Source organism: Sminthopsis crassicaudata, chromosome 5, assembly GCF_048593235.1.
Source record: "Sminthopsis crassicaudata isolate SCR6 chromosome 5, ASM4859323v1, whole genome shotgun sequence".
Classification (NCBI taxonomy): Eukaryota; Metazoa; Chordata; class Mammalia; order Dasyuromorphia; family Dasyuridae; genus Sminthopsis; species Sminthopsis crassicaudata.
The window spans coordinates 238,265,237-238,287,669 of NC_133621.1; the positions used below are offsets into that span (position 1 = coordinate 238,265,237).

At 33.6% G+C, this 22,433-nt stretch overlaps 1 protein-coding gene across 1 annotated transcript in view; it reads left to right on the plus strand.

The window, feature by feature from the left end:
* PKP2 (plakophilin 2) overlaps positions 1-22,433 on the plus strand; it is a 122,979-nt gene that overhangs the window by 72,037 nt on the left and 28,509 nt on the right. The window contains exon 7 of the mRNA XM_074270574.1: positions 16,650-16,767. Coding sequence (XP_074126675.1) covers positions 16,650-16,767 — 118 coding nt within the window. The remainder of the gene's footprint in view (positions 1-16,649; positions 16,768-22,433) is intronic.

A 22,433-nucleotide genomic window follows, 5' to 3' on the forward strand; every position in this document is an offset into this window, starting at 1 on the left:
AAGAAATCCAAAATGCAGGCAGACAAAATTAGAGGGATTGGGAATTCTATGTAGTGGAAACTCAACTTTTAATCTCCTTTCTATTGTACTGGCCATATTTTTTTTGTTATTAACAGTATGCCAGATTATAACTACAAACAGTATCTGCCCAATTTGGCTTATCAGCAAATTAAAAATATCAGCCAACGGGGAGAATAGAACTTTAAATGAAAGAAGAAAAAAAAATTGTCTTGGTGGTTAAAGCTAGAGTAATTTATAGTACATTTATTTTTTTTATAGTCATTTATAGTACATTTCTAGATCCCAAAATGAGATCTAAATAGACTTGGTGAATACACGCATACACACACACACACACACACACACACACACACACACACAAACATATTTGTTTATTTATATTTCTGTGTATAGAATAGATACATATGTGTATATATAGGCATATCTATAATATTATATATGTGTAACAGTATAAAGAAGTTAGTGTGGTGATTATGGTTGTTGTTCTACTCCTATTTGCCATTTGTCTACTAGTGATTCATTGTCAAAATAAATATTCCCAGTGTAAACATTCTTCCTTTAACTCTGAGAAACAGTATCAAAACATGTGTAATTTTGTTTGTGCATTTGTTGACTTTTAGTCCCCACCCAGAGATATCACTGTCAAAACATATAATATTAGGGGTTTTTTTCTCTCTTCTCTGAAGATGTTTCTTCCTTTTGTTTCTTCTCATCACCTATATTCCTAATAAATATATGCTCAAGAAATTTCCAGTCACTAGAAATTTCCAGTGATCATCACTATAAAGACAAAATAAACTTGTTTAAAAAGAAAGATAAATATCCAACTCATGCTCAAAGGAAAAGGATTCTTCTCTTATGAAGATATTCAGAAAAAGACACAAAACAGACTATTATTCTTCAACCCATTGTTTTTCCCCTTTTTGATTTCCTCAAAGGATTAATTTCTACCTTTTAAAGGAATCATTTATTATAGCCTCATTTTACATTTCCTAACATATCACTGTCTTTATGTAAGTATATGTGAATCATAGAAGATCATAATTTTATTTTAACTTGCTAGAATTTTTCATTGTTCTTATAGTTAGAATGTTAGTGAAGGCATGCATCCAAAAATGCATGGTCTGAAGCTACTCTTTTAACCTTCACTCACCCTAGAAGGTTGTGTCCCCAAATGATTGCTCTAAGGAAGGAACTTGATGGCATTGGGGATAGCATGCCAAAATTTGAATCACTAAGATTTGAGTTTGAGTGTTCCTCCAGATACTTATGACTTTGGGCATGTCACTTAATCCCTCTTAGCTAAAATTTACATTAGACTGTGAACTCCTTGAAGGCAAGAGAACTATTTTTTTGCTGCTTTTGTATCCTCATGCTTAGCATATTGCCTGACACATGTAGTGCTTAATAAATGCATTGTTCCCCCTTTAACTCCTTCCATATGTGAGTAGGTTTTCCAGACTATCAACCCTTCTCCCCACTCTAATTCTTCTGTTTTAATACTTGCTCTCATAACTCATTTGTATTGTTGAGGTTCAGAAAGGAGACCCCAAAAATTTGGTTGCAGACTGGTGTTGTGAGGTATCTCAAAAGAATTTGCAGACTTGAATCCATCAAGTCAAGGGGCAAAGTTTATTGTAATTGTAATGCTAATTGAAGTGGGATAAGTTCCAAAAGAATCAGGAGCAAGAAGACAAATTTATAGGAAAAGAGATCCAGTTCTTCATGATGCTAATATGCTAATTTTATAGCCCAGAGGTAGAACTGATCTATTCATTATTGTCTCAGATCAGTGGTTATCACTGACCAGCAGATTATCTATCTAATTGTCTGGAAGATTTTAGAATCATTGATAGACAAATGGTTAGAACAAAAGCACTATTAAGGTCAGGGGACCTCATCACTATTAAGTTTCCCCTAGAAAATACCCCATCAGTATAGCTTAATTACTATTTTTACCTTTTCCTAGGTGGCTTTGTTTTTTAGAGTCATATCAATACTCAGTTTTACTCCAGTCTTTCTTTTGAACTGCCTACATTTTCACATATAAAACATAAACAATTTGTCCTTATTAACTGATGTTGACTCCTATGTTTAATTTATTAATGAGCTCAAGTTTGTATGAGACAAAATCCTGAAAATCTGAGAATTCAATGAATGTTCTTTTTTTTTTTTTTCATTCCATATTGTATTTAACTTTGCTGGATGTAATATTTTTGGTCACACCCCTAGTTCTTTTGTAAATATTATTGATTATTGATATATAATATTCCAGGACTTGCCGTCTTTTGTTGTAGCTGCTAATAAATCCTGAACAATTCTAATTGTAGCTCCAGCATATGTGAATTGTTGTATTGTCGTTGTTGCTTGTAAAATTTGGGTCTTCAAGGTTTTTTTTGGTTGTCCCAGGAGAACCCCTCCTCTGCCCCAAGTCTTATTTGATTTTTGTCCATCTACATTGGCTCTGAGGCACAATTTTTCCCCTAATTTTTCCTCTATGTCTCTTATTTGATTTTTTAAACTCCTTTTATATGTTTCAGCAGCAGAGCTGGGCTTGGCATTCCTTATCAGGTAAAGTTCTCTCAGACTTCCAATTCAGCAGGAGGTGAAATTGTTTTTAACCTCACTATCTTTTTCTGAATATGAATCAGATTTTTTATTATAACATGATAGCTCTCTATTGTGTTCTTTATCCTTTGCTTTCTCAATTTTATTTTTATTTTGTTTTATTTTATTTATAGTAGCTCATAATTATAATCGTGTTTTAATCCCATGTTGTAAGTAGCGTTGTCTTAGGCCTTAAAGCCCTTCTTATTATCTGAATTCTGTCCAGGAGTTAAACTTTATCCTCTCCTCCCCTATGTCATGGTTAGGGTTCCAGGCACACTTCTGAAAATGTTCTTGCTCCCTGTTGATATCACACTCACTGAGTATGTGCTTATTCCTCCTCACCTGTACCATATCCCGTGGATTACTTCCTGTCTGCACCACTAGGATTGACTTCCAGAAATAGCCAGAGTGAGAAGGGAATGCTTCAATCTTCCCCCACTCAGCCATTTACTGTTTGTTCTTTGTGAACTGTCAGGTGAAAGTTCTTGAGGCTTTGAGGTAAAAGTTCTTAAGCTGAAATTTCTTGAGATTTAGTACTACCAGATCCGCCCTCAGGGCCTAATGTTTGTTGATTCAGTGAGTTATCTTGGAGATGTCTATACTTCATTCAGGCCACATCTCAGTCCCTAGAGATCTTGTCTTTTCTGAGGTCCTCTCAAGTTATCTTAGGAGGACAACTACTTTATCTCTTTATTTTTCTTGCTCTACATTCATTTCATGGCAATTTCCTAAGTGTTTGTAGAGGAAATCAAGAGAACTTAGAAATTTTTAACCCACTCTGCTGTTTCAATGCCTCTGGATGTGCTGGACAGTTTTTTCATGTCTCACAGCCCAAATTCTTCAAAGAGACCTTGAGAGTGTCTTTGTATCATTGCTTCTGGTTTCCGTGTGTGTGCTTGCTTTGTGTGAGTGTTCTTTCAGGCACAACATGACCAGTGCCGCAGAATTGTGCTCTTTGCATTAGAGGTTGAATGCTTGGCAGTTCAGCTCAAGAGAAGACTTCAGTATCTGGTACCCTATCTTGCCAGATCTTCCTAATGTTCAGAATTTTCCTAAAACAATGCAAATGGAAACAGTTCAATTTCCCGACATGGTGCTGGGAGCTATCCAGATTTCACATACCATACATCAATGATGTCAGTATAATGGCTCTATAGACTTTCAATTTGGTAAACAGTCAAATTTCTTTCATACTTTCTTTCCTGAGATCAAATCTGGCCTCAGCCACTTATTAACTGTGTGACCTGCACCAGACGCTTAACTGTTTGCTTCCGTTCCTCATTTGTAAAATAAGCAAATGAAGGAAATGGCAAAGTACTCCAGTATCTTAGCCAAGATTTCCCAAATGGAGTTACAAAGAGTCAGGGACTACATCAAGCTTCTAGATGCTTTGGGAAAGCACTGAGCTTAGAGTGAAGAAAACCTATGTTCAAATCTGGTTTCAAACATTTGCAGGCTGGAGAAGGAAATGGCAAACCATCCCAGTATCTTTGTCAGGAAAACATCATAGGTAGTGCATCCTAGCATGCACATCCATGGGGCCACAAATTTAACAATTCTGAATGACCAAGCAACAAAAAATGTGATATAGAAATTGTGGTACTAGGTACAAACACCCTAACTTACCAGAAGTCTGGAAAAGTTCAGCTTTTATGGGCTGCCCCTGAAAACTAGTATAAGTGGCTCCACTTTCTCAGTGCTCATTTTCTCTCATCATTCCAAGTGATACTAAACTTCAAAGCTGTCAAAGATTCTTAGTTGCCAAAGGCCTTTTCTTTTCTTTCTTTCTTTATTCATTCATTCATTCATTAGCTTATCCATTCTTTTATTTATTTGTTTGTTTGTTTGTTTTCTTTTGCTGAGGCAATTGGAGTTAAGTGGCTTGCCCAGGGTCACACAGCTAGGAAGTGTTAAGTGTTTGAGTGCAGATTTGAACTCAGGTCTTCTTGACTTCAGGGCTGGTGCTCTATACACTGCCAACTAGCTGCCCCCAAAGGCCTTTTCTTAATCCTCATTCTTCTTTATTATCCTTTATCCTTTGATATTGTAGATAACCCTCTTTTCCTTTATAATATCTTATATAGGTTTTCAGGATACAATCTTTCTTCAGTTGCCTATCAAATTACTCTTCAGTCATGTGCTCTATAGGTCTCTGTCTTGGGCCTTTTTCTCTTCTACATTATTTTTACATTGCTTATCTATATTATTTCACTTGGTAATCTCATCTAATCTCATGGATTTAATTATCATTTTTTGATGATCTCTAATTTGTTTATCCTACCCCAATCTATCTGCTGACCTAGCAGAAACCAATCTCCAGTCCAAAACTGAACTCATTGTCTTTCCTCTAAATTCACTCCTGTCTCATTCTACCCCCTTTCTTTCCCCCCCATCTTCACAATTACCCTAAAGGACATCACCCCAGTCCCTCAGTTTCATGACCTAAGAGTTATTCTTGACTCCTCACTGTCTCCCTCACATCTCTCATGTCCAATCTGTTGCCAGTTATTTAAAATCAATACATGGTCCATGGTAGTGTCTTTTAGAGATATACCTGTCACACCTAGCAAGGGAGAGAGGTTATACTTCAAGACTTCATCTTTAAGTTCATATAGAGCCCTGTTTCATCCAAGTTGGGGTAAGGTCTAACCAAAAAAAAGGAGAGTTAGAGATTACACACACACACACACACACACACACACACACACACACACCCCTCTGATTTAGTGTAAAAAATAGATATTAGGTAGAGAATAGCCATTTGTTTTCTCTTGGCACAAAATAACAATACTTAAAAAAACAAAGTATTCAAAAGCATGCACTGACAAATTTTTACATCTATTATATTAGCCTCAGGAAATATGTACAGTTTTGTGGGACTACTGAACAAGATATTTCATTTTCTTCTCATGTCTAATTCACAATGTCCAGATTTTCTGGCCAGCTAGGCCTGAGTGAAGAATACAAGACCTTTTGCACCACCATAACTAACCACTATAAGTAGAAGCATTCATTTCTCAATGACTGTGCTAATAGAAGAAGTACTGTGTAGAAGAAGAAACCAGAGAGACTGGATTTCAGGTCCACATGTATTTATGCCTGCTATTACTGATAAAGGATAGAGAAAGAAATTTCCATATCCCTTTTTGCAAGTAGTCCAAGAGAGAATAAGAGCTGAACCTGTCCCAAAAAGAAGCTGGCCTGACAAAAATAATTTGAATCTTCTAGGATTCTTATGATCTATTTGGATTGCAGAGAAGGAAAAGATTCCATTCCCATGGTGGTATGATAGCCAACTCCATCATATTCCTTCCAGGCACAGGAATTGAGGGACCATATCATATATTTCTTTAGCAAGAGAATAGAACATAATGTGCAGAAAGGGCTGAGGGTACATGATGAATTCCATAGGAATTAACCTGGCCCAACATATTTGGGAGATTCCCCTGATTATCTACTTTATTAAATAACTAATTCTATGGCATGTCTAATCAATTGTTTATTATAGCAATGCAATAATTAGCTCACTTAGGCTCAATGATGTTATAATAGCCACTAGAGTTCACATGGGACATTAATACATTTTTGTAGAACTATGAATGGATTCAACCATTCTGGAGAACAATTTGGAACTATAATCAAAAAGTTATCAAACTATACATATGTAATTGTGCATGTGTTTCTACTAGGCTTATATCCCAAAGAGATTTTAAAAGAGGGAAAGGGACCCACATGTACAAAAATGTTTGTGGCATCCCTTTTTGTAGTGGCAAGAAACTGTAAATTGAATGGATGCCCATCAGTTGGAGAATGGCTGAATAAGTTATGGTATATGAATGTTATGGAATATTATTATTTTGTAAGAAGCAACCAACAGGATGATTTCAGAGAGACCTGGATGCTAAGTGAAATGAACAGAACCAGGAGAACATTATACATGGCAACAAGAAGACTATATGATGATCAATTCTGATAGACATGGCTCTCTTCAACAGTGAGATGATTCAAATCAGTTCCAATTGTTCAGTGATGAAGAGAGCCATTTACACCCAGAGAGAGGACTGTGGGGAGTGAGTGTTGTTCACAATATAGTATTCTCACTCTTTGTTATTGTTCGCTTGCATTTTATTTGCTTCTCTTTTTTTTTTTTCTTTTGTGGCACGATAATTGTATAAATATGTACCTATATATTGGATTTAACATATAGTTCTATGATGTTTAACATATATTGGACGATGGGCTAATGTTGAAGAATTGTCTATGCATATGTTTTGAAAAATAAAAAGCTTTAAAAAAAAAAAAAGGATTATGGGACAATTAAAAAAAAAAAAAGGAATATTCTCTGGACTCAACTTGGAGACCTGCTAGACCTTTTGAGCTTGATTTATCTTAGTTCTGGCTCTGGGATGCTACACATGTTGAGTTCCTATTTCATACAATCTCAGGAGCTCAAAAGCAGCTGAACTATCTGTCTCTTATTCGGTAGATTACTTCCCAGACTATCAGCTTGTTCCAGTTGACACAGAAGCTTTTACACATTTAGAAACACCTTTAGGGATTCCACTTTCCATGTGATCTCCCAATGCTTTTTTCATCCCTTTTTCCTGAGTTCATTCCTCATGGCACAAGTATATAATATATAAACAATGTTCTAAACCTTTCTCAAATGAATACTCCCTTTTACTATGATCACTGGAAGCCTTTCCTTGAGAGTTTACATTATATGCAAAGGGAATCATTGCCAGTATTGCAAAAGTAACACAGATGTAACATGATCATAAGATAATAGGATTTAGAGTTGGGCAGGATCATTTCATTTTACACATGGCAAAACTGAGGTTCAGAGAAGTTTAAAGATTCTGAACTCTCAGGGTGATAGTAGTGGAACAGAAAGAAAAGGATGAATCTGAGAGCCTTTTTTTTTTTTTTTTTTTTTCCTGAGGCAACTGGGGATGCGTTAAGTGTTTAAGACCATATTTGAACTCAGGTTCTCCTGACTTCAGGGTTGATGCTCTATCCACTGCACCACCTAACTGTTCCCTGAGAGACATTTTTTAAAAAGAAATAAAAAGAACTGGGGGGACAAATTGGACATAGGGCATAAGGGAGGAAGAGATATCAGAAATAACTCCAAAATTTCTAACCTGGAAAGTGTAGGGAAATATGAAAATAGAATTGGGTTGGAAATAGGATTGGAAAGTGGGGACAATTTGTAAAATTTTTAAAACATATATAATTTGAAATTATGTCAGAATCCTTGTGTGGAAAAAGTCCAAGGAACTCCACGTAAAAAAAATTGCAGATGAAATTACAAATTTAGAGACTATAACCAGTTAAATGCTATTTGAAAGCATTGAGAGTGGATGACCTGAAGGAGAATTTATGAAGGAGAAAATAATTAATAACTAAAGGCAGAGCTTTGAGGAACTACCATGGTTAGAGATACAAGGAAGTCAAATGGAAAAGGAAATAGAAGGACCGATTTAATTTCTTTTCCCAGAATAATAAGTTTTTTGACTTTAGTCATGTTTCAATGGAGATGCTACAAAGCAATAATTGAAAATGCAATTTGAGCTTTATATAACAAGACATGGAATTTGCTACACATAATACATATAATAATGTGTATTAGCAAACCTTTAAATGATCATTATTGAATATTTTTTAGATAAAGCATCAAATAACTCCATCCTTCACTTACAATTGAAATAAAATTTGCTTCTATTTAAGATACAGCCTGTGATTATTATCTGTACCTCTACAGCATCTATATAAAAAACCACAGACTGACAAGAATATTAAACATTCTTTCTTGTAGGTGTCACATCCACTTTCCAGAGTTTCAATGTCTTCCAGGCATACTTTGAAAAAATTTGGAGTTGTCTGGCAGTTTTAGAATAAAATCTCATTCAAATCAAGTAAGAGAAAGCTCCTTACCAATTAGAGTGGTCTCTATTTAAATGAGCTCTTTACAGGAAGCTAAACCAATGACCTGATTACAAAAAATGAAAATCAGAGAATGGTTTTCCTAAGTGTTATGGTGAAATTTAAACATTTAATTTTGAGCATAAACAATACCTCCAATCCCCCAACTCAAGTAAAAATTCTCATAACTTTCATTCTGAACTTATATTGTGAACCCCTTAACCCTAGTCCTTCCTAATTCATTCACAAATGGAAGACAGTCTGAAACTTATCTGATTGCTTCAATTTCTTTTATTTTCAATCGTAAAATTTTTTGTTCCATACCTAGGGACTTGGTACCTGAATAAACCTCCTAGGATAGTGACTTTATTAGCTCCATATTCTCAAATAGGGACTTTTAAAAACATTAACATTATGCTTATGCAATAGTCTTATATAGATATATAGAGACATGGTCACCCCAAACATTACTGATATTTTAACTTAAGTCACAAGCAAGGCTACACTGCTTCAAAAGGCAATTCTTTAAAATGAACTACCAGTCAACTTACACACCATAGCCATTCGGCTTTTTAAAGTTATATCCAAGTCTCAAAATACTCTGATAAATTTAAATTATTCAACTATTGAACTTATTGCTTTAAACTAGGGGAAAAAAATCAAAGTCTTTTTTTAAGTTATAATTGTAATTCCAAGGGTATGTAACCAAAATGATAATGTCTAAGTATGTAGTTAACTTTTACTCTTTGGAATGACAGAACAGAGGCTATGCTCATATATGTGTATGGCTTCCTATGTGATTATTGCGGACACTCATTAAGTAAGTTACTCTTGTTTGAAAAAATTTTTTTACGAAATATCACTTCCAAAATTGACATCTTTATTAAATCAGTTAAGAAATGTTCACTGTAGAAAAGTTAATATTGAGGGTTTTCACAAAACCAAAATAGAATTTTTTTACACAATATTAGCAGCAAACAACTTTTGAGGTTTCCATTTTCTGCTGTTTTTAAAGATAGTGTAAATAGTATTCATTAACATGGAATGTCAGAGTCCACTCTTTATCCTAATTTTGTGATTTAGGCCCTCCAGTGCAAGATAATTTATGATGCATGTGCTAGCACTCAACTCCCACAAGTAAAGACAAAAAAAAATTGGGCAGATTATTTCTAACCTCTCCAAAAATCAGTTCTTTCATTTATGAAAATATCTTCCATAGTTCTTTCCAACATTATGAGTTTTCTTTTTCTAACAGAATTGGCTAGGAAAAAATGTGAAAAGAAAAGACAAAAATGGAGAGCATCATTTCTCTAAAGAAACCTGTAAACAAGATTGGGAGTTATGTAGATTTTTACAATGTTTCTAGTCTGCTTAAAAAAAAGTGTATGTTTAAATAGATATATATGTATTTACATATACATACAATCACACATATACATATAATTAAACAGTATCCAGTTCAGTAGAGTTTACTTTGTTCTAACTATATTTCAGTTTTGGAAGAAAGAACCAAATGACAGCAAAGAAATCTTCTGACAATCAAATTACAATTTTTTTTTTCCCCCTGAGGCTGGGGTTAAGTGACTTGCACAAGGTCACACAGCTAGGAAGTGTTAAGTGTCTGAGACCAGATTTGAACTTGGGTCCTCCTGAATTCAGGGCTGGTGCTCTATCCACTGTGCCACCTAGCTGTCCCCAAATTACAAAAATTTTAATATTAATTTTGGTTTATAGTAGCTTACCAAGTTCAAATTCAGTGGCTCTCAACATTTTTTGTTCCATGAATTCCTTTGAATAGCACAAAATGTGTGAACCTTTAGAGTAATTCAATATACTACTCAAAATATTCTTTAAAATTTATTCATGAAATATTTTTGCCTCCTCTAACTTGAAATTAAAATTGGCTAAATAATTGTAATTCCTGGGGCAGCTAGGTGATGCAGTAGATAGAGTACCAGCCCTGAAGTCAGGAGAACCTGAGTTCAAATCTGGACTCAGACACTTAACACTTCCTTGTTATGTGACCCTGGGCAAGTCACTTAACCCCAATTGTCTCAGCAAAAAAACAAACTATAATTACAAGTCTAAGATTTATTCTAACTAATTATGTGTGTGTATATATTGTGTGTGCATATATACATATGTATACATATGTATATATACACACACATGTATATAGAATTATAAAACAATCATGAATATTTTATATGGGATATTCTTTCAGGATTAAATGAAGTACTCTAGCAACAGTTCCCGTGCACAATTAGGTTTATTTTCAAAGAAACTTCATATTATCTTTCTTGATTTTATAAATGTTGTTGAATGTCAATGATATTTTAAATGTGGAAGATATTTAATATAACATAATAATTCTATATGATTTAAATTTTATTTGAAGATAGTTCAGGATATTTAACTCGACACCAAACACATGCTTAAATCCAATTCCAATCAATTTTATGTCTGAATTTTGATTTAATACAAGAATAATAATAGGAAATGGTAGGAGAATTTTATAAGCTCTCCTATTTAGAGATGGAAATCCATTTTAAAAAATTTTACTGCATAACCAATTGGTGAAAATGAATACTAGTTATAATATAAACTACTTGCTTTTCTATTAGCTAATGATAAGTATTATATTAAATATACTTAAGAGTTAAATTGTGTATATTGCTTTTAACTGTTTATATGTAAACTATTATTTATAAGTAAAGAAACTCTCTATATGTGACTTTATTCTTTGTCACTACTGACACAAAAACTAGTTTTACAGAAACTTTCCTAAACTAACTAGTCTTGCCAACCAGTTCAATAGAAAATCTGCCAGAGAGAAGAATGCTAACAAAGGCAGAGGATATATTTAAATTGGAAAACAACCTCTATATTGCAATAAGAAGTAAGATAAGGTTTGTTTCTCCACAATATGTATAATGCATAATGTTTTCAAGATAGCTTATAATTTGCATGTCCAACAATCATGATTTTCAGACACACTATGCTGTAAGAATACAAATATTTATGTTATCTTGATCCAATGATTATACAGATGAGAAATGACTACATGATAATAGGGAAACTAGCAAACTATTCTAGTAACACAACTGGAACAAATATAGGTGTAAACATTTTCTTGGTTATCCGTTGGGAATACATTTATCCTTGAATATCAAACTGTTCCCTTAGTTTGGAAACATTTTGATGACAGGTTGAGAAAAAGCAAGAACATATTGCACTTATTGCAATAAGTGGGCAATCTGATAAATGCCAAAATTATCATGCACATGATCATGGGAATTTCAAATTGCTGCAGAAACAAACCTAGAATACTTCACAATGCTTTGTCAGAGAGGAAAAATATATTTGTAAAGCAGTTGGGCAATTACTGCATATAGTGCCATTAAATTTTTAGCATGAACCCCTTGGGCCCTCATTGCTTTGAGTATATGAATCACTTTTTTCTTATATATTATTCTTATTTCCTCAGCTAGATTGCAAAATCTTTTAAGGTAGGAACCACATGTAGTTCTTTTTTTACCCATAGTTCCTAATATAACTCAGCATTCCTAGTAAGTGCACAATCAGTATTGAGGCAGAGCCTAGGAATTGTGTCTTACATTTCCAGCTTGAACAAGATGATGACAAAAGAGATTTTTCTCTCTCCTCCCCCAAAAAGTAAGGCAATTGAGGCTTAAAGAAGATGTCCCTAGATTCACATAGAATTATTTGATAATAATTGATATTCAGAATTATAACTCTGAGACAAATATTATATTATCCAGTTATCGTGGAATTTTAAAGTTGGAAGAGGCCTAAATGCTCACTCAATCCAGTTCTTTATTTTATAGATGAAGAAACTGAAGTTAGGAGAGATAAATGACATGTACATTGTGCTTTAAGGTTTTTAAATACGCTTTCTATGTATTATCTCTCCTCCTGTGGAGAAGGATCTATTATTTATCTATATGTTGCATATTTTAAGAATCTTAAAACACAGATCTAATAAGATAATTTCTCTATTCAACATGGTAATACAATATACTCAGTTGTCATAGAATTTCCAAGTTATAATTTGCCCAAGATTTCACAGCTATAAGTATCTAGGACAGAATTAGAACCCAACTTCAAATCCAATACTATCAATTAACATAAATTGCATTACACTAACTCTCATGAAGCATTTCTTGTGTTATCATGGGAAAGTCATTTAAATCTCCCTAAACTCTAGTTCCCTAATCTATAAAATGAAAGGGGAGATTACATGGCTTCTAAGATCCCAACCAATTCTACATTTAGAATCCCATGATATAAGATATAAGATTAAGTGTCTTTAGTTGATCAGTGGAATAGATTAGGTTCACAGGATAAGATAGTGAATAAATATAGCAAGCTAGTGTTTGACAAACCCAAAGATCCCAATTTTTGGGATAAGAATTCATTATTTGACAAAAACTGCTGGGAAAACTGGAAATTAGCATGGCAGAAACTAGGCATGTGGGTCCACTAGGCATGGACCAACACTTTTTTTTTTTCCTGAGGTTGGGGTTAAGTGACTTGCCCAGGGTCACACAGCTAGTTAAGTCTGAGACCAGATTTGAACTCGGGTCCTCTTGAATTCAAGGCTGGTACTCTATCCACTGAACCACCTAGCTGCACCCATGGACTCACACAACACCACATAATAAGATAAGATCAAAATGGGTCCATGATTTAGGCATAAAGAATGAGATCATAAATAAATTAGAGGAACATAGGATAGTGGAGGAGGAAGGAATTTGTGACCAAAGGAGAACTAGAGATCATTATTGATCACAAAATAGAAAATTTTGATTGCATCAAATTAAAAAAGCTTTTGTACAAACAAAACTAATGCAAACAAGATTAGAAGGGAAGTAACAAATTGGGAAAACATTTTTATAGTTAAAGGTTCTGATAAAGGCCTCATCTCCAAAATATACAGAGAATTGACTCTAATTTATAAGAAATCAAGCCATTCTCCAATTGATAAGTGGTCAAAGGATATGAATAGACAATTTTCAGATGATGAAATTGAAACTATTTCCACTCATATGAAAGAGTGTTTCAAATCACTACTGATCAGAGAAATGCAAATTAAGACAACTCTGAGATACTACTACACACCTGTCAGAATGGCTAAGATGACAGGAACAAATAATGATGAATTTTGGAGGGGATGTGGGAAAACTGGGACACTGATGCATTGTTGGGGGAGTTGTGAAAGAATCCAACCATTCTGGAGAGCAATCTGGAATTATGCCCAAAAAGTTATCAAACTGTGCATACCCTTTGATCCAGCAGTGCTACTACTGGGCTTATATCCCAAAGAAATACTAAAGAAGGGAAAGGGACCTGTATGTGCCAATATGTTTGTGGCAGCCCTTTTTGTAGTGGCTAGAAACTGGAAAATGAATGGATGCCCATCAATTGGAGAATGGTTGGGTAAATTATGGTATATGAATGTTATGGAATTTTATTGTTCTGTAAGAAATGACCAGCAGGATGAATACAGAGAGGCTTGGAGAGACTTACATGAACTGATGCTGAGTGAAATGAGCAGAACCAGGAGATCATTATATACTTCAACAACAATACTGTATGAGTATGTATTCTGATGGAATTGGATATCTTCAAAAAAGAGAAGATCTAACTCAGATCCAATTGATCAATGATGGACAGAATCAGCTACACCCAGAGAAGGAACACTAGGAAATGAGTGTAAACTGTTTGCATTTTTGTTTTTCTTCCCAGGTTATTTTTACCTTCTGAATCCAATTCTTCCTTTGCAACAACAACAACAAAAAATTTGATTCTGCACACATATATTGTATTTAGAATATAACATATTTAATATGTATGGGAATGCCTGCCATCTAGTGGAGGGGGTGGAGTGAAGGAGGGGAAAATTTGGAACAGAAGGGAGTGCAAGGGATAATGTTGTAAAAAAACTACTCATGCATATATACTATCAAAAAAAAAATGTTATAATTATAAAATTAATTTTAAAAAAGATTAAGTGTCTTAACTAATATCATACTGTATTTACACACATATATTGTATCTAGGTTATATTGTAACACATGTAAAATGTATGGGATTACCTGCCATCGGGGGGAGGGAGTGGAGGGAGAGAGGGGATAATTTGGAAAAATGAATAAATAAATTAAAAAAAAGAAAAGAAAAAAAAAACCTAATATACTACTATCAGATCAGAATAAGGACTAGAACCTAAAGAAAGACTTGGGTCCTAGAATTCTGATGCTCTTTCCACTAACTCTAGCTATTTACTATTTTGGAATAATCCTTACTTCTTACCTTCTCACAAGAAATAAAAATGGTGTTCTTTTCCAAAATGCTGCTTTTTTGAATAAGATAGAAAAAGATTATTTTATACTATTATATTTTAAAGTAGTAGGTTGCAGAAGCTGTTGTTTCCAGAATTGAGGACTTTAATTGCTGAAATAGAAATTTATCAAGTCTCAGAATTCTTGGATGACTCAATTCTAGATAAACTCTCTATCTGAAATTGTCAAAGGTATCACTGATTCTATTGGTCATCCGAGGCTCTTAATCTTATATTCATCTTACTCTTACTCACTCTTACTCATCCTACATTTCCCATAAATTGATAAATCTTGCCATTTCTACCTCCCTAACATTTCTGAAATCAAACTCTTCTTCATTCAGCCCAACTCAGTTTAAATCCTCAGCAGAGTTCTCCTGAACACTGTTGACATATATAATATATACTATAATTATATACTATATATATATGTGTATATATATATATATATATATATATATATATATATATATATATATATATATATATAAATACTTCCACTTCACTTCCAACATGATTTTCTTGACATATAATATTTGTCACTAATGAGGTCGCTTTAGATTCTACTTTGTAAACTCCATTGGATTCTTATTACTTCTAAAATAAAATATAAACTCCACTGACTGGAGCTTAAAGCCACAACTTGGTCCTAATCTATCAAACCTCCCAGTCCTATTACATAATTTTTCCCTTCATGAGATAATCTTTTTTTTAAATAGTTTTTATTTACCAGATATATGCATGGGTAACTTTACAACTTTGACAATTGCCAGACCTTTTGTTCTAATTTTTCTCCTCCTTCCCCCCCCCCCAGATGGCAGGTTGACCAATACATGTTCAATATATTAAAATATAAATAAAATACAATATATGTATATATGTCCATACAGTTATTTTGCTATACAAAAACAATCAGACTTTGAAATAGTGAAATTAGCCTGTGAAGGAAATCCAAAATGCAGGTGGACAAAATTAGAGGGATTGGGAATTCTATGTAGTGGTTCATAGTCATCGTCCAAAGTTCTTTTGCTGGGTGTAGCTGATTTAGTTCATTACTGCTCTACTGGAACTGATTAGGTTTATTTCGTTGTTGAAAATGGCCACATTCATCAGAATTGATCATCCTATAGTGTTGTTGAAGTATTTAATGATTTCCTGGTCCTACTCATTTCACTCAGCATCAGTTCATGTAAATCTCTCCAGGCCTTTCTGAAATCATCTTATTGGTTATTTCTTACAGAACAATAATATTCCTTCATAAGATAATCTAACCAAATTGTTCTTCTTACTGGTGTTCACCAAAATATGATTTTTTAAAAATTCTGCTTGCATTTACATTGTCTCTTTTTCCTGAAATGAACTTTCCTGTAATTTCTGCCTCTTAGAATCTTTAGTATCTTTCAAGATTTACTTCAAATTCTGCCTTCCACATAAAAACTTTCCTGCACTCCAAAGGTACAAGTGTCTTTGCCTCATAATTTTCTTGTATTAATTTTGCAAATATTTTTATATATCCATATTATCTCATCTCATCCAGTTGTAAGTACTTAAAAGGTAAGAATGCTTTTTGCTTTTATTTTTATATATCCAGCACTTAGTACAATGTCTAGTACTTGATAATGTTGTTAATTGATGGATTGAAGAAACACAGGAAAGAGATTTAAGTGAAAAAGTCCTACTTTGCTTATAATAGACAGTAATCTATTTGTGATTTTATCTTTTATCTTAACAGAAATATGAGCTCTGCTGGACCTGATGGAAGGAAAATGATGAGAAGATGTGAAGGATTAATAGATTCTCTTGTCCATTATGTTAGAGGAACCATTGCAGATTATCAGCCAGATGACAAGGTAAATCAGGACAAACCAGAAAGAGGCAATTATTCACACAAAGATTGTTATTCTCTTGGCTTAAATTATTCTAAGTATACTTGAAGTAGTTGTCTAATTGAAGCCCAATATCTATCTTATATCTATCTTATAGCCTAATATCTTATACTGTTGACATGTACTTTCCTTTCTTACTAAAATTATCCTTTTAAGGGATAAACATTGACCTGATCCCTAATAATCTATCAGTCTAACTAAATATTATTGTATACAACATTAAAAGAGAATAAGAAGACATCAACAAGTCAAACAAGAAACTAGGGGGGAAGGGGAACTAGAATCCAAACAAGTTTAAAATTCCCAATTTAATTTAATCTTCAAAATTGAAATCCTCGAATTCAAGAAGATACTGGCAAAACTAAATTCAGAAAACATCACTAAAATGATAAAACATTAGAAGCTGTTTTCATTAAAAAAAAAAAAAACAAAAAACCAATAAAGTAGAAATAAATGCTCCAAAGAAATAGAGTAGGAGGAATTTATGTAGCCCAGGTCCCTAATAATAAAGATCTCAGACAAGTGCCAGACTAAAGTAGTGATTGGAAATCTAAGGAAAAGCCAAAATATATTATCTTTCCAAAACAAAATCACAGATTCAACCCACAGGACAAGACAGGACAACCAGGATAAGAATTTGGATATAGCAGTACACCAGGATTCAAAGATTCCAAAGATTCAAAGATAAGGGCTTGTAGCATTGTCCCGCTGGTCCAGGAGGAGAAATGTCAAAGAAAGATCCCAGTGAGTGAAAGAGGGCTGGGGTATTTTTATTCTCACTCAGCAGAACATCAGATTAGACAAGGCCACTATAATAGCGTCAGAAGTTTGAAGCTCCTAATACTCACAAAAAATCTTAATCTAAAAAATAAAACTGGAAGAATGAGTGGACAAATTAAAAAAGATAGAAAGTTATTGTGATGTCACAGTACATCCTGGGCAACTCTGACATCATAACAACTTTTTTTTTTAAAACTGAGGCAGTTGAGGTTAAATGACTTGCCCAGGGTCACACAGCTAGGAAGTGTTAAGTGTCTAAGGCCAGATTTGAACTTAGGTCCTCCGGACTTCAGGGCTGGTGCTGTATCCACTGTGCCACCTAACTGCCCATCATAATAACTCTTTTTTCAGAAAAGGAGAATTAATTCCAAAACACCTTCAAAAGAAAAAATTCAGTTTGTCCATATGAACAATTAAAATTCCTTAGAGAAATTAAGCAAAAGTTAGAATAGAGAAAAGAATTGGAAAACAAGTGACAACTAGGGAGGAGAGACTTGGAAAGAGAAAAGAAAGAAAGCCCAAAGAAATAGATTCCTTTAAAATTATAGTGAACTAAAAAATAAAACCAGAATATAACAAATCATGAAATCTGAAAGCATGGAAAAAATAAAACATAGTAAAACATATATCATATCAAAATCTCATCTGGGGGAAAAAAGATCTAGGAAAGATAATTTAAGGATTATTGGACAACTTGAAATGTTGATTTTAAAAAACCACCCTAAGTCTGGATATTGTATTTCAAGAAATACTGAAAGAAAAGTATCTATACACGTTAGAACAAGATACAAAAAAGAAAATAAAAAGAACCCGCTAATCGTCCAGTAGATGCTCCAAGATTCAAAGCTTCAAGAAACAACAGCAACAGTAATAATTCTGCATATAGTCAGAAAGGAAGAATGCACAAAAACTATTATCAGAATCACACAATATTTAGCAACTACCACCAAAGAAGCAGACAGCATGAAATATATCATTAAAGAAAATCCTGAAAATAATATATCCAGGAAAATATAATTTACATGCAAGACATGAATCATCCTTAAAATAAAGGGCTTTCAATATCCTATTGAGAATAGAGCTAAATAAAAACTTTGAAATACCAATACAGGAGTCAATAAAAATATAAAAAGAGGTTTATATCTAATTGAAAGAAGGGTGATACCATATCCCTCAGAACAATGTTATGGATTGACTCTTTTAAAAAAGAAAGGAAAAGGAAGAAAAATGACTATATTAAGAGGAAAAGAGACAAAAAAGTGAGAGAAATTTATTATCTGACATATTTGAGTGAACAAGTAGAAATCTGTACATAGGGAAGAATTAGAGAGGACAGAAACTACAGAGAATAGAATTCTCTGATATTAAAAGTATAAATTTATTAAAAGTCAGGTTAAAAATTATCCCTTATGTTTACTACATGTAATATAGGCAGCTCCTTTCCTTACCTATCTTAAGCCCAAGTTCTTAATTTTATTTATTTAATAGTTTTCCCCAATCACATTCAAAACAAATTTTTTTACATTTGTTTTTAAAATTTTTTGAGTTCTAAGTTTTCTCCCTTATTCCCACCAATTAAGAAACTACATGTGAAGTTATACAAAACATTTCCATAAGAGTCAAATTGTGAAAGAAAACAGATTTCCCATCCTAAGGCAAATAAAAGTCATCAAGAAAAATTAAATGAGAGACACACACACACACACACACACACACACACACACACACACACACAGAATATGAATGAATGAATGCTTCAATCTATATTCAGACACAATCAGTTCCTTCTCTGGGTATGGATAGGATTTTTCTTCATAAGTCTTTCAGAGTGGTTGTGAATGATTGTACTACTGAGAATAGCAAAGTCATTTATAGCTGGTCATCCCAGAACATTACTATTTATATAGCACTTTATATATTACTTTTCATTTTGCTTGAATTCATGAAGAACTTTCCAGATTTTATTTGGGGGGTGGAGGTTTGTTGTTGTTTTTTCTGAGAGTATGCTGCTTATCATTCCCATAGAACAGTAATATTCTATCACAAACACATAGCACAGTTTGTTGAGTCATTCCCCAAATGATTGACATACTCTCTATCAATCCCCTTAATTTCCAATTTATTTTGCCCTGAGAAGAGTGCTGCTATGAATATTTTTTCTACATATCATTTTCTTTTTTTTTTTCCCCCAAATCTCTTTTGATATTCATGCATAGTAGTGGTGTTGTTAGGTCAAAGGATAGGCATGAATTTATAACCCTTTGGGCACAGATTTTATCTTTTGATCATTTATCAATTGGGACATGACCCTCTTTTTTTTAAAAATAAATTTGACTCAGTTCCCTCTGTTTGAAAAATGAAGCCTTATCAAAGAAACTTGCTTCAAATTTTTTTTTACAATTACTATTGCTAACTGTATTTCTCACCATTTATTCTCTCTCTCCTTTCACCTTGTCCCACCTCAAAAGTATTTTGGTCTTGATCATTCCCTCCCCCAATATGTCCTCTCTTTTGTCACCCTCCCCCACCCTTCCCATATCCCATTCCTATTCTTATAGGGTAAGATAGATTTCTATATTCCTATTGAATATGTGTGCTATTTCCTCTTTGAGACAATTCTGATGAAAATAAGGTTCATTCACTCACCCTCTCTTTCCAATTTTCTCCCCACTCTAAAAAGTTTTTCTTTCCTCTTTTTTATGGCAGTTAATTTGCATCATTCCACTTTTCCTTTCTCACCCCTTAAGTTCATCATTTTTTAAAAAAAATATTACCCTGACATATTTAACTGACACCTGTGCTCTCTGTCTATATATATATATATATATATATATATATATATATATATATATATTCCTTCTAACTGCTATAATAATAAGGTTTTAATAAGTTACAAGTATTATCTTTCCATGTAAGAATGTAAGCAGATAAACCTTATTAAGTCCCTGATGATATCACTTTCCTGATTACCTCCTTTTGCTTCTCCAGAATCCTGTATTTGAAAATCAAATTTTCCATTTGTAAGATTAATCTAGGTTCAGAATTTGCATTCAACAGGCATAGTCTTAAAGAGGGTAGGTACAAGTTTATTACTGCTCAGAACCTGGATTTAAGCAAGAGATTAAGAAAAAAGGAAACTTTTAGTACAAAAGTAATTAACAGACATGTAATGTAAGGAACAAATAGACAACAGATAACATACATCTTCACCACTACAAGGAAGCACTAACATCTGAATTCCAACAGCTGAGAGAACCTGAGTCACATGATCCAGAGTCTCTATTGGGAAAAGGTATTAGTCAAGTGATGTCAATCCTTCTAACTGGGTTCTCAAAGTTTCTTTCCACTATATATTTATAGGCTGAAAACAAAGAAGGCATTATGCTAAATATTCTCATATAATATGTGAGCTTTGAAACGTAGTAATCCCCTCAGGTACAGGATTTCTCCATTGCAAGAGGCCTACCAAAGAGAATATTTCATTTCATTCCTCTAGGAGGATTATGTTTACTCCAAGAATTGGCTAGGTTTTCTGGAGTAAATGTAGCCTGCCATAAAAGATATTCATTAAGCCTCCAGGAGGATGGCCAATCTTCCTAATGCTTCCTGAGATGTATCATATAGCTGGGAGTGCATTTCAAAGTTCTCAGCAAACAAATCTACATAAAGGCATGCCTAAGATTCCTCACTAGGATTCCCTATGCCATTCAGCTCTGGTCTTTTCATCACAAATAATTAAAAATCCTCTATTTCATTGAATGACTACCTTTTCCTCTGAAGGATTATAGTCTGTTGCTGAGAGGTTGATTCTTGCTTGTAATCTTTAGCTCATTGTTCTCTGGAATTTCATATTCCAAACCCTCTAGCCCTTTAATATAGAAGCTGCTAAATCTTGTATTATTCTGATTGTGGCTCCACTATATTTGAATTATTTTTTTCTGGATATTTGAAATATTTTTTTCTTTGACCTGGGAATTCTGGAATTCATTTTGGGATTTCTTTCAGGAGATGAATGGTAGAGTCTTTTGGTTTCTATTTTACCCTCTGGATTTAGAATATCAGGACAAGTTTCCTTGATAATTTCTTGAAAGATGATGTCAGGATTTTTGGTCATGATTTTCAGATAAACCAATAATTTAAAAATTATCTTTCCTGGAACTATTTTCCATGTCAATGATGAGGGCAAAATGATGAGGCTCTAAAGCCGAGATGGGTCAGTGCTTCCTTTCTGGCTGTCTGATTATTTTTCTCTCTCTCCTCCTTCCCAAAGTACCACGGCTGGGTTCGTTAAGGAATGAATTCCCTTACTCAATGCTGTGATAAAACAAAATCTTTATTGATTAGGAAAGGGATAGGCAGGCAATTGGCCTCCAGGGAGAAAGGCCAAACTGCCTGAAAGGGGAGGCAACAAAATCGGGGGGCACAAGACAGAGAAAAACCTAGTGCAAGGAATAGAATTTTGGAGATTCATTATATACATGAAACGGGATCATAAAAAAGAGTTTGTATTTGCAAAGGACTTTTCTGCTTCCTTGGGATATAGAGATGTTTGTATATCAAAGAGGTTCCTGAGAAAACTTGTAAGTAAGACAGGAATTTCTGTTAAGGATGTTAAATTCTATTCATTTTTGTCTCAGGTTATCTCCTTTGACCTCTTCTAAGACAGGAGTTTCTCTGTTAATTATTTGCATGCTGGGCTATCTCCTTTGACCTCTTCAGTCAATTGTTTTTCCAATGAGATATTTCACATTTTTTCCTATTTTAAAATTTTTTTTATTTGCTTTGATTTTGCTTGATTTCTCATAAAGACATTAGCTTCCATTTGCTCAGTTCTGTACTTCCTTTCCCAA